This window comes from Monodelphis domestica, chromosome 1, assembly GCF_027887165.1.
Source record: "Monodelphis domestica isolate mMonDom1 chromosome 1, mMonDom1.pri, whole genome shotgun sequence".
NCBI classification, from domain to species: domain Eukaryota; kingdom Metazoa; phylum Chordata; class Mammalia; order Didelphimorphia; family Didelphidae; genus Monodelphis; species Monodelphis domestica.
In genome coordinates, this window is record NC_077227.1 from 735,458,899 (window position 1) to 735,470,933 (window position 12,035).

The window sequence follows — 12,035 nt, forward strand, 5'->3', positions numbered from 1 at the left end:
AAAGGCAATGTGGAATAGAATCAAGAATGTCAAAAGACCTAGAGTTAGTATGACTTCTCTTTGAATTCTTCCTTAGACTTCATCCTGAGAGTCTTTACTCTTGAGAGTAATTTAACCTCTCTTGGACTCAGTTTCCTTCTCTGAAAAATGAGGATGAATAATAGTGCCTACTCCTACCCCATAGCAATATTGTGGCAGTCAAGTGAGATAATAAATGTGAAGTCCTTTGCCAATGTTAGAAGGGTATATTCACTAATAGCACATTTTCAGACTGGAAACTCCATTAAAAACTGCCCCTTAAATCAGGAGCTCCCTGAGACCAGAATGAAAGAAGAAATGGGACCTCTTCCCTATTTCTCCCCCTCTGGAATGAAGATTCCTGGTGTTCTCCTTCAGATATAACAGTTTCTAGGTTCAACTAACACTTGGGAATGAGAACTGGATGGTTGGCATTGAAACAAACAATCTATCTCTGGACCTCACATAGAGAGCCTGATGGTGACCATGCTCAGAAGCCCTCACCACAGACTGTTTCACTTCCTCTCTTATGTCTGCTAAACAGGGAAAGGTTCAGCCTGGTAAAAAACATGTTAGATGACAATGAGAGGAGGGCAGGGTCTAAACAGAGCCAACCCTATTTTGGATAGGGTTAGAGGATAAAAAGCCATGTTATATACATAGGAGACCTCAGTACCCATTTAGGTACTGCCTGAGGCTGTGTGGCATCTAAAGCCTCCCCAGCTGTGGTGTGCTTGATGAAGCCAGGTGCCCCCACACTGTGGGCCATGGAGAGTCAGAGGAGCTCGAGATGGTTCTTTTCAACTGGGCTTCTCATTCTAGAAGTATTTACTTTGAGAAAGACACAGGCAGGTAAGTCTAGAGAGAAGGGGGTTCAGTAGATAGTGTAGAGACAATGGAGCTTGGGGTCTGATGGGAACAACTTACTCATTTCCTTCAAAGAGCTTTGAGTAAGACAGTCAGTCAACAATCATCTATTAAACAATTGTGATACTTCTAAAATTCTATGTACTAGGTATACCACTACAATCCCCAAAATCAAATAAAACCAAGTCTCTGCCTAAGAGGAGCTCATACCATAAAGAGAGTGACAAAATGCAACTAATAAATAACACAAGATGGATCAAAAGGAGATGAAAAGTAACTCTGAAGGGGGAAACTAACAATTGTGGTCCCAGGATGGAATGTTCAGCGTGAATGGGCCAATTTGGAATGCATGAAGGGAAGGACTACAAAAATAGAACAAAAAATTAGGGGAGAACTACCTGTTAAAGTTGGCTAAAATTGGTAGAGGAATGACTCGAAATGTCATTAGCTGCCAAAGTTTGCATTTTATCCTAGAGGCAGTTAGGGAGATGGAGTGTGTGCTTTGGGAATAGAAAATGGGAAGATTGGGGAGGACTGATTGGAGAGGGGAGAATTCAAAAGAAGGAAACCCACTGAGGAGGAAATTGCCAAAATCCTGGTGAGAGGGAATAAGGGCCTGAACTAGGATGCGGAGGGGGGGGGGGGGTGAATGGAGAGAAAGAGAGAGATCTGAGAGAGGAGCTGGAGGTGGAATTTGTTGGGCTTGTCCACTGGTCAGATATTGGGGAAGGACCGAGAAAGGGAAGATTTTAGAATGGATTTGAGATTACAAATCTGGATGATTGGAATATTAGTGCTGTTCTTGACAAAAATAGAAAGTAAGAAGCGTAGGTTTAGAGAAAAGTGAATGACTTGCATTTTTGACATATTGACTTTCAAATACCTATAAGCAATCTAATTAGAGAGAGCAATCTAATTAATTTAATTTTTAAATAAGCATTTATTAATCTACTACTAATGCAGTAGGTACTGTAATAATTCCCTTTTAAATATCTCCTTTGTGTACCAATAGAACCCTAAGAGGTCAGTGTCTTTACTGTTCTCATTTTATGTATAAGGAAACTCAGGTTTAAAGAGCTTAAGTGATTTATTTGCCCAGGATCATACAGCATAAATGTCTGAGACTAGATTTGAACTCAAGTCTTTCTAACTACAAGTCCAGCACTCTATCCACTGCACCAACTAGCTGATGATACTTGGAGCTCAAAAGAAAGAGACTAAGAGTTGGATATTTACATTTTGGAGTCATCTGTTTAGTTACATTTAATGAGGGTGGGAGACAGAGAAAGGAAGAAGAAATGGCTGAGAGGAGATGTGAGGGTCCTCTGGTATCCCCAAACCTGAAACATCATTTTCTCTTCTTCTCTTCCTTCCTATAATTCAGTCCACCACAGACATGAGCTTCAGTTCACCACAGTGGGTACACACCACTCAGTCTTGGAACTAAGTGCAATTAGCCTCATAGATGACGTTGAAGTGGCATCTTATAAGAAAGGACAGAAGCAAATTACTATCAAGATACCCTGGATCTCCAAAGTATTGGGAGTCAATTATCTTACCCAGTGGCATAATTCACTGGTGAACCATGAGCAAGATTTCCTCTGGCCAATCCAGTACTTAGCATGGAATGACATTAACAAACATAGTAAGTCAGATCAACTCATTTCCCCCAATCCTGTTTTTTATCATACTTTGTCTGATTCTCTCCCAAGCCCAGCAGATCCATGGATCCCAGTAGATCATCCCACTAAGACAAATTTCTTTGGTCCCAACCCACTGTATCCTTCTCTGGAGAAAGAGCTAAGAAGGATCCAGCCCTGAGCCTTAGGCTTCACCCAGTTGGATTAAAATCCAAGATCACCATCTCCTGTAATGCTTTTAAGAGACTCCTTCCTTCTGCCCAGGGACTTTCACTGCTTGCCAAAAGTTCTTAATCAATAAATCTGAACTCAGAGAATAAAGTCCCATGCTCTTTTTCAGTTCTGGAGCTTAGAAATGTGCTGTAGTCTATCTTAGTTACTGATCTCTCTCTTCATCTGGATTTTAGAGACTAGTTCTTGCACCAATTCCTTTCATTATCTTTTATTCCTGCAATTAAACACAGCAGAAACCCACATACACAACAAGGCAGTTTTTCTGCAGTTTTTTTGAAAGGAAAGATAATACCAAAATTCAGATATAAATTGCCCATAGACCTTAAAAAGCAAGAACATGCACTAAGAATTTGGGGACACATGGCATAACATGAGAGTTCAAATTGTATGGAGTAGAAATGGACATAGACCCAGAATGAAGAGAACCGAACTCTTAAGTTAGTCTACCCTATCTGAATTTCCTGTGTTTCTCTGGAGATATTCTGACTTGATTGGGAGCCACAAAATAATTTAACCCAAACCATAAATAGCCCCCAGTGTTTTTAAAAAAGGAAAACTCTTTTCCTTCATCTTCCCCAAAGATGGGCCTCTCCTTTGGGTTCCCTGCCCCCTTTCCACCCAAAGGAGCCCAACTCTATGTTCCTCCACAGGAAACCACACAGCCCAGCTCCTGGGAGAATGTGAAATAGACAATGACATCACAGTAAGGAGTCACATCCATTTAATTTGGAATGGGAAGGAAAGTTACCGGATAGATGAAGAGGTTGGGCACTGGGAGAACATAAATCCTGAAGTTAAGCAATACCCATACATTCTGGAGAGTCCCCTCTGGACCAGTCTAAGGAAAAGCTACATGAAGCTATATTGTGCTGACTTGATGAAGAAAATCATTGGGTATTCAAACTTAAGGAATAATGGTGAGTGTTTACTTCTTCCAATATCCTCCTTGAAGGTCTAGGTCACCTCCATGATCTTGTGCAGACACTGGAGCCCCAGAGAAAGAGGCTGGTAGGGACCTTCTGATCATAGCCCCAGTTGACAATGGAAAAATTTGTTTTAAAAATGAGAAAGTTTGCATTAGATTCTTTCTTTTTTCTTTCTTTTCTTTTTCTTACTTTCTTATTTTCTTTTTTCTTTTCCATATTTCCTTCTTTCCCACTTTCCTTCCTTCTCTTTTCATCTATCCTTTTCCTTTCTTTTTTCTCTACTTTCTTTTCTTTTCCTTCTTTTTCTGTTATTTAAGTCTTTTCTTTCCTTCCTTTTTTCCTTCCTTCCCTTTTATTTTCTTTCTCCCTTCCATTCTTTTTTTCTTTCCTTTTTCTATTTCTCAAGTTAAAGTCTTCCTCCCATGACTCATCAAGGCAGGAGGGTGACTCTAGCAGTTCAAAAATCAGGACAGGTAAATATATATTCTGAAATGATCTCCCAGGCTGAGAACTCTATGTTCATAGGCCCAGGGATGATGAACTATGTATCTGCTGTGTAAAGCAGTCTAGCCAAATTTAGAATATCAGCATCAAGATGTTGGCCACCAGTAATGCTTTACTTTCATTTAGGGAGGGAGTGACAGAGATACATGAAGAAAAGCCTAGTAAGCAAGGTGAGTATGCAATCTTCATGTTCAGGAGTAACACCACTAATACAATCATGGGTCACACAAGACTAAGCTTCTTGAAGATGGTTTAGAAAACTGCTGATGATGTTTGTCAAAACTAAATGATGGTGACTCAGTAACTAGGACTAACCTAGCACTCTTCTAGGTGTCCAGGGTGATACACAGAAATAAAAGCTACTCTCACAGCATAGGAGATGTGTGACAAGGAAATCACTTAAAAGACTGATATATATTAATTTAAGGTCGCCAAGGAATTCAGCTATGAAATTCCTAAATGAAAACTCAAGTCAGCAGTCAACTTTTTATGGAGTTTAATTACAAACAGGAGGAAGAAAGGTATTAGAGAGAGAGAGAGAGAGAGAGAGAGAGAGAGAGAAAGGGGAGAGAAGGGAATAGGGCTTAAATACCCCCTCTGTTTAGGCTGGGCCAAAAGGCCCAAGCCCTTAGATAGCTGAGGCAAAGAAAAGAGATCAGTCCCTATCACTCACGTGACCAAAATGGAGAAACAGTCTCAGGGGCCTCCACCTCCAGCTTCCTTCAGAGCAAGCTTCTCAGAGCACAACCTCTCAGAGCAAAACCTCTTCAACCACCCCTCTCGTCCTCAGACCCCTCTCTCTTTAAGGAAACCATCCAAGTTCCCTCCCCTCAGTTCTCACATCTACCAATCACTGTCCATGTCTTCTCTGTGCCAATGGTGGCTCTACCTTAACCCAGGACCGCCCAGAGGTCTGTGGCTTTGCACATGTCTGTTGAAGGTCATATTCTCAAATAATTAAATCTTGATCCTTTGCTGCAGCCCTTCCTAAATCCTGTTACCCTGAGTAGGGTGGAGATTGGAATAATTAAATTTTGATCTATGCTGCAGCCCTTCCTAAATCCTGTTAGGACTGAGTAGGGTGGAGATTGTAATTTCCAAGACCTGGTTCTGTCATTCCAAGTATCTCTATTGTATCAATTCTAAAATCAATCATGACTCAAAGAACTTCCTGTTCTATGCTTAAGCATAGGTCAAAGCCCTTTCCCTTGTTCAGCAAAAGGTTTCTGTCCTAAAGTAATCTTAAGAAGGGAGGAGGAGGAACCTCCCATGCCAAGGGGGTTCACATTCCAATAGACTATCAGTAGGAAAATTTTCAAGTATGAAATTTCCCAATGGTGAAATTTCCAACATTTATAAGTCCAAGAAATTTTAGGGTTTACAGATGTTGCATTTAGCAAATTGAGAACATTAATGAAGGTAAAGATAATGGAAGCATCAAACACTGACTAAGATTGTGACATGAAGCCTTCTTTCTTGATCTCTCCTCCTAGTGGCCCCTGAGGTGGCTGTATCTCAACATGTCAGCCCAGAAGGCAGCATCATTCTCTCCTGCATTGCCTCAGGTTTCTACCCTCGCTCCATCCTGATGCACTGGGAAAGGAATGGGAAGCTGGGGATATGGGGAAATGAGAGTTCCAGTGGCACCCTGCCCAATATGGATTCCACCTTCTACCTCAAAGTTACCTTGGAGCTCCCACCAGAGGACTCAGGTGCAGGTTATACCTGTGTTGTAGAACACAGTGAACTGATAAGTCCTGCTATGTATCCAGGTCAGTGTTTTAGCCACATACTCTCATTATATCCCTAAGAAACTGGGCCCCCAAATATAGTCCCATCCTCTCCCCACTGCTTTCATTGAATGCACACTCACTTACATTCTACTCTTTATTTGTATTTAGTCCCTAAAAAGCCCACCATGAACAAGCCTTGGATTCTTGCACTGGGCATCATGTTGGCTGTCATCCTACTGCTGAGGTCTGCTGGGGTCTTCATTAAATGGAAGATGAGGAAGACAGGTATGCATGTAAGAAGAGAGAAGTGACAGGAAGATTTTTGGATTGGTAGCACCAAGGAGACAGGAGATATTGCTATCATAGCAACCTCAATAAGTGATTGTAAGAAAATGTTTTGAGAAGAGAATCCCAGAATCTTAGGACCAAAGAAGTACAAAAAGTCTATGAAATACAAATCTTACCTGATTAAAAAACTCCTCAATAACATCCTGGCAAGTGAATATTTCTAAACCTCAGTCAGCTTATCTGTAAAAGGGGGATATTAATGGCACCTGCATCACAGTAATATTCGCATGAAGTGCCAGTCAAACCTTTAAGTGCAATGGAAATATTAGTAATCATTATGACTCTATTAATACAATTAGAGAACACTTTTTTAAAACTTTCATGCCAAGGCCAGGTCATGTTCCTGATTTCGATGAAGTATTTCAGTTCATTAAAATACCTAAGTCTTTATGATTGCAGAAAATATTTTATTGGTTTGTGCATGTGTATGCATTTTACACAATGATAGTATTCAAATTTTATATATATTTCAATCTAATCCAATGCAATCCAATGAGAATTTGTCAAGGACCTATTCGTGTTTTGCTAAAATCTTGTAACACAAAGACAAAAGGAAAATAGTCTCTGATCTCATAGACTTTACCTTCTATTGGAATAACCCCTATCAAATTTCATCTTATTATATTTTACCCATTGACCTACCCTTTAAAATCTTTTTGCTATCCTGCCTGATCCCCTGCTTTTATTTATATTTTTTATGGCATTAGCTACCCCTCCTGGATTGGAATCATCTCCAAATTTGATGTACATGTCATCTATGGCTTCATCCAAGCCATCAAAAACATGGTAGCTCTTAGTGAAGAAACTTCTCTTGGTAGACACTGTGATTCTTAAAATTTCTCAGACTCTACCTTAGAACATTTGATTAAGGCTATTCCCTATTTAAACAATGGAGGTATTGTTTAATCAATCAGGAATGTATTGAGAACTTTACTCCACCCATACTTAGTCATACTTTAGGGGAAGATAAAGTTGTAAAACTCCTTAGTGAACAATGAAAAGTCCCCAACCCATACTTATAGTGAGGCCAAAATCTTAAGCTAGGTCTATTTTTAGATCTAATACAAAAGGGTGCTAAGTACCTATAAAGGTTAAATTAATCACTAAAAGGTCAAGGGGCAAGCTTAGCAAAAAGGTGTGAAGTACTTAGAAGATATAATCTACCCAGAGAAGGTGAGAACTAAAGAGTGGTAAGAACTAAGAATGGGTAGTCCTAGGAAAAGTGTCTATTGTGATTGGTAGACGTGAAAATTTAGGGGAGGTGACACAACGCTCACAAATCATCTCTTTCAACTCATTAGAATAAGTATTTATTAAATACTTCCTATGCTCAAATTAATAGATAGCATGGTATACAAGAATACAAGAATAGAGACTCTGTCCTGAAATTAGGAACACTTGGATTCAAGTCTCATGTATTGGGTATGTGGCCTTGAACATGTCATATTCAGAGCCTCCAAGAGTAAATTCTAGAAAGTACAAACCTTCACTTATAGAGAGAGTTCCTCACTTGGATTTCCCCATCCCCATGATAGAATATATCTAGATTAAAAAAAAAAAGGAAGAGTGGGAAGGATTATATACCTTAATAACATTGAGTTATCATGTTGATAAATGAAGTTCAGCTCACTGCCTTATGTGAAGAATCAATCATCTTCCCTTTAAAAAATGTCCTGTCACTCATTTATGTCCAGAGCAACAGGACTATGCGTGTTGGGAGCATGAGTGTGATAATGTGATATGGGGTATCATGGTTAAAGTAAACAGAAAAAGCAGCTCTGTCTCATGGGGAAATGTGAATGTGACCCTGGATCATCCCTGGTACAATGTCTTCTTTGTTCTATTTCCACATATCTGGTCTAAACTGGGGTTGTCCTGCTACAACACAGAACCTCCTCATGAATAAGCTTTCCCAAATAAAATATTTGATACTGATCCGGAACGGGCTCCTTTTTCTTTGGTATCACAATAACTTCTCATTAAGATGGGATGGTCCCTCAGGACAGGTATAATCAAAACAGAACAGACTGTATAGATGTATGTGTTGCATGTATGTTAATATGTATGCAAACTGGCCAAACCATGATGCCTAAAGGAGATGTTTCATGGGCTCTAGTCAGGTGCTCCAAAGCTCTCTCTAACTCTTATCTGCTTTTCTATGGTTACTATCTATAGTATCACTCCTCACTAACAATTCTGTCACCACATGAAGGAAACCAGAGTAGCCAGAGTGGTAAGCAACAGCTGCACACAATAATTGTGGAGGCTAGACCAAATTCTCTTGCAGTTCTCTCTCTCTCTCTCTCTCTCTCTCTCTCTCTCTCTCTCTCTCTCTCTCTCTCTCTCTCTCTCTCTCTCTCTCTCTCTCTCTCTCCCTCCCTCCCTCCCTCTCTTTCTCTCTCTCTCTTTCTCCCTCCATCCCTCTCTCTCTCTTTCTCCCTCCCTCCCTCCCTCTCTCTCTCTCTTTCTCCCTCCCTCACTCCTCCCTCTCTCTCTCTCTCTCTTTCTCCCTCCCTCACTCCTCCCTCTTTCTCTCTCTCTCTTTCTCCCTCCCTCCCTCCCTCCCTCCCTCCCTCCCTCTCTCTCTCTCTCTCTCTCTCTCTCTCTCTCTCTCTCTCTCTCTCTCTCTCTCTCTCTCTCCCTCCCTCCCTCTCTTTCTCTCTCTCTTCTTTCTCCCTCCATCCCTCTCTCTCTCTTTCTCCCTCCCTCCCTCTCTCTCTCTCTTTCTCCCTCCCTCACTCCTCCCTCTCTCTCTCTCTCTCTCTCTTTCTCCCTCCCTCACTCCTCCCTCTTTCTCTCTCTCTCTTTCTCCCTCCCTCCCTCCCTCCCTCTCTCTCTCTCTCTCTCTCTCTCTCTCTATATATATATATATATATATATATATATATATATATATATTTCTCTCTCTGTATAGTGAATCAGAAAGCAGGATCAGTGTCCATGAGTGTCGCATCCGTCAGGGACTTGAAGAATTGGTCTCCTTGAAGGAAGACAGCAAAGATAGAGGAAGTCACTAAACTTCTCTCAATGATTTCAACTTACCTGGTCCAGATGGGCACCATCTTCTAGCACTGAAAGAAATTACTGACTTCATTAGGGAACCATTTACAAGACCTTCAGAACAGCAAGATTCTGCAGGACTGAAGTATGTGAAAAGTTGTCCCAGTTTCCAAAAGAGGGAAAAGAAGAGTCTCAATGTGGGAGACCCATGAGCTTGATTTCAATTCAGCCAAGGGACTAGGGGACAACTTACATCCCTCTGAGATTTCTGTGTGGTGTGAGAGTGGAGTATGGATGCAAACCACTAAATATAGAGAGGAATAGATGGGTATACGCACATTTATAGACTTTTACACTTATAGGTAGATATGCATACATATTTTGATGTATATGTACCAATCTGGAAGACTGCCTTCTATGTGGTAGGGATCATTTAATTTGTTGATGAATCAAACAGAGAGAAGCAGTTCAAATCTGAGGCCAGGTTCTCTCCAAGATACCTCCTTGACATTGAACTTTGTCCAGTAATGATACTGACAGTTGTTACTGGTTGACTCTTAAATATGATCAGCACTGTGGCTGCCTCTCTACTATAGGAGGCAAGGAGGATTCTAAGTACCACAAAGGCCAAGAAGTTGGAAGTGGAAATGACCTCAAACATAAGGAAAATGGCTTCTGAGATCAAGGCCCTTAAGAAATAAATTGAAGGAACAATGTTCTTTCTTTGGAAATCATAGGGACTTTTTGATAAGTTCTATCACAGGGAGGATGTAGGAGTTGAAGGAAACTGTTGTCTGGTCTACTCCCTCCCCCTTTAACCAACTATCTCTCTGTCTTCCCCTACTTTACAGGAAATATTCATCACTCTCTTCAAAGTCAGAGTGGGTTTGTGGCTTGAGGTAAGAAAACATCAGTCTAAATAAGTACAGAAACAAACTACATGTGCTCTAAAACTCAGTTAGTGTCACTGATACTCCCTGAGAGTTGTGACCATGACATAATCAAATATTTCTTGAGCAACTGTGGTATACCAAAGTCAGAGCTAATGACTGTGAGGGACACAAAAGAAGATGATCTAGTTAGCCTTTGTTCTTGAGGATCTAGAGGTGGAGAAATGACTCAAAAAATTTTGTGTTTAAGATAACTCCATATTAAAGAGTGATGCTACCTATAAATGTTTAAAGAGTTAGCCCTAGGTCACTTCTTCAGTAGACAAAGTATCCACTTACTCTGATCTCCAACTAGAAAAGTCCCATGGCCACTGCCTGACAAATGCATGCCTCTAATAATAAATGGGGACAAACTCCAAAAGTGGTATTAAATCCTTCAACTCTAGCCTTTCCAGAGTTCCTCTCTCCTAGGCCAATTAGTGTCCTCTTTCAAAGAACTCAGGCAATTTGTGGCTTGTACTGCCTCAGGAGGCTTTCCAGAGCACTTCTATAAAATAAAGGTTCACAGGTATAGAATAATTGGGAAAACCATGAAGGAAGCTCTGGGTATTATTAGACCCTCCACAGGTGTACTTCTTTGTGGTAAAGAGGACGCCTCAAACTCTCTTCCTTTTTATAGAGTGATAGACTGTCAGATTTAGAAGAAGCCTCAATGACCCCCTAGCCCAAGCCACACCAGAGGAAGAATCTCAAATACAACACTCCAACAAGTAGATGTTACTGCACATTCCCAACTGCCCAGAATCCATTGGGCAGAAGAAGACTGTGTGTGTGTATATAACACAGAGAGTAATCACAAGCTAAGAAAATTGTCTAATTTCTGGTTAAAATGTAGGTATCAATGGTTGAAAAAGAGTTTACCTCACTCACAAGTATTACAGCAAAAATCTAAATAAAAGGACCTCACCAAAAATAAATAAATAAGCAAGAAATCCAAAAGAAAAACTACAATCAGCCAGTCAACACATAGATTAAACAACTAACATGTTGGAGTCACTAGGAGGCTCATTAGATTGAGAACCAAATCCAGAAACAAAATGTCCTGGGTTCAAATATGACCTCAGATGCTTTTGAGCAGTGTGACCCTGGGATAGTCACTTAACCACCATTGCCTAGCCCTTATTACTCTTCTGACTTGGAACCAATACACAGTATTTAATCTGAGATGAGAGAAAAGGATGTTTTTCTTTTAAAGCTACTAGGTTGTAGGCAATGTGCTAAATGGTTGGAGATACAAATAGAGGCAAAAAACAATCCCTACTTTATTTTTTATTTTATTTGATCAATTTCAAACATTATTCCTTGGTTACAAAAATCATATTCTATTCCTCCCTCCCCTCCCCCTGCCCTTCCAATAGCCAATGTGCAATTCCACTGAGTATTACATGTGTCCTCAATCAGAATCTATTTCCATGATGTTGATATTTGTACTAGGATATTCATTTAGGGTCTATATCCTCAACCATTTCCCCTCGACCCATGTAATCAAGCAGTTGTTTTTCTTCTGTGTTTTTACTCCCACAGTTTTTCCTCTGAATGTGGATAGTATTCTGTCTTGTAGGTCCCTCCAAGTTTTTCTGGAGCATTGCATTGCCACTAATGGAGAAGTCCATTACATTCAGTTGTACCACAGTGTATCAGTCTCTGTGTACAATGTTTTCCTGGTTCTGCTCCTCTCACTCTGCATCAATTCCTGGAGGTGCTTCCAGTTCCCATGGAATTCCTCCACTTTATTCCTTTGAGCACAATAGTATTCCATCACCAACATATACCACAATCTATTTAGCCATTCCCCAATTGAAGGGCAGCCCCACA

General features: G+C 40.4%; 1 protein-coding gene across 1 annotated transcript; it reads left to right on the top strand.

Annotated features, from left to right (window-relative positions):
- Positions 1 to 785: 785 nt before the first annotated feature.
- Positions 786 to 6,571, top strand: LOC103092429 (zinc-alpha-2-glycoprotein-like). The gene is made up of 5 exons (XM_056794249.1): positions 786 to 870; positions 2,270 to 2,530; positions 3,410 to 3,676; positions 5,683 to 5,961; positions 6,091 to 6,571. The coding sequence occupies exons 1-5, from the start codon at positions 786 to 788 to the stop codon at positions 6,231 to 6,233; spliced, it is 1,035 nt and encodes a 344-aa protein (XP_056650227.1). The 3' UTR covers positions 6,234 to 6,571.
- The last annotated feature ends 5,464 nt before the right edge of the window (positions 6,572 to 12,035 follow it).

Excerpts from the sequence above, each read along its gene's own strand:
- LOC103092429 (XM_056794249.1), top strand. The coding sequence starts at position 786 with ATGGAGAGTCAGAGGAGCTCGAGATGGTTCTTTTCAACTGGGCTTCTC. Across the intron at positions 2,531-3,409 it reads GAATGACATTAACAAACATA|GAAACCACACAGCCCAGCTC; the intron begins GTAAGTCAGATC and ends GTTCCTCCACAG. Across the intron at positions 3,677-5,682 it reads TTCAAACTTAAGGAATAATG|TGGCCCCTGAGGTGGCTGTA; the intron begins GTGAGTGTTTAC and ends CTCTCCTCCTAG.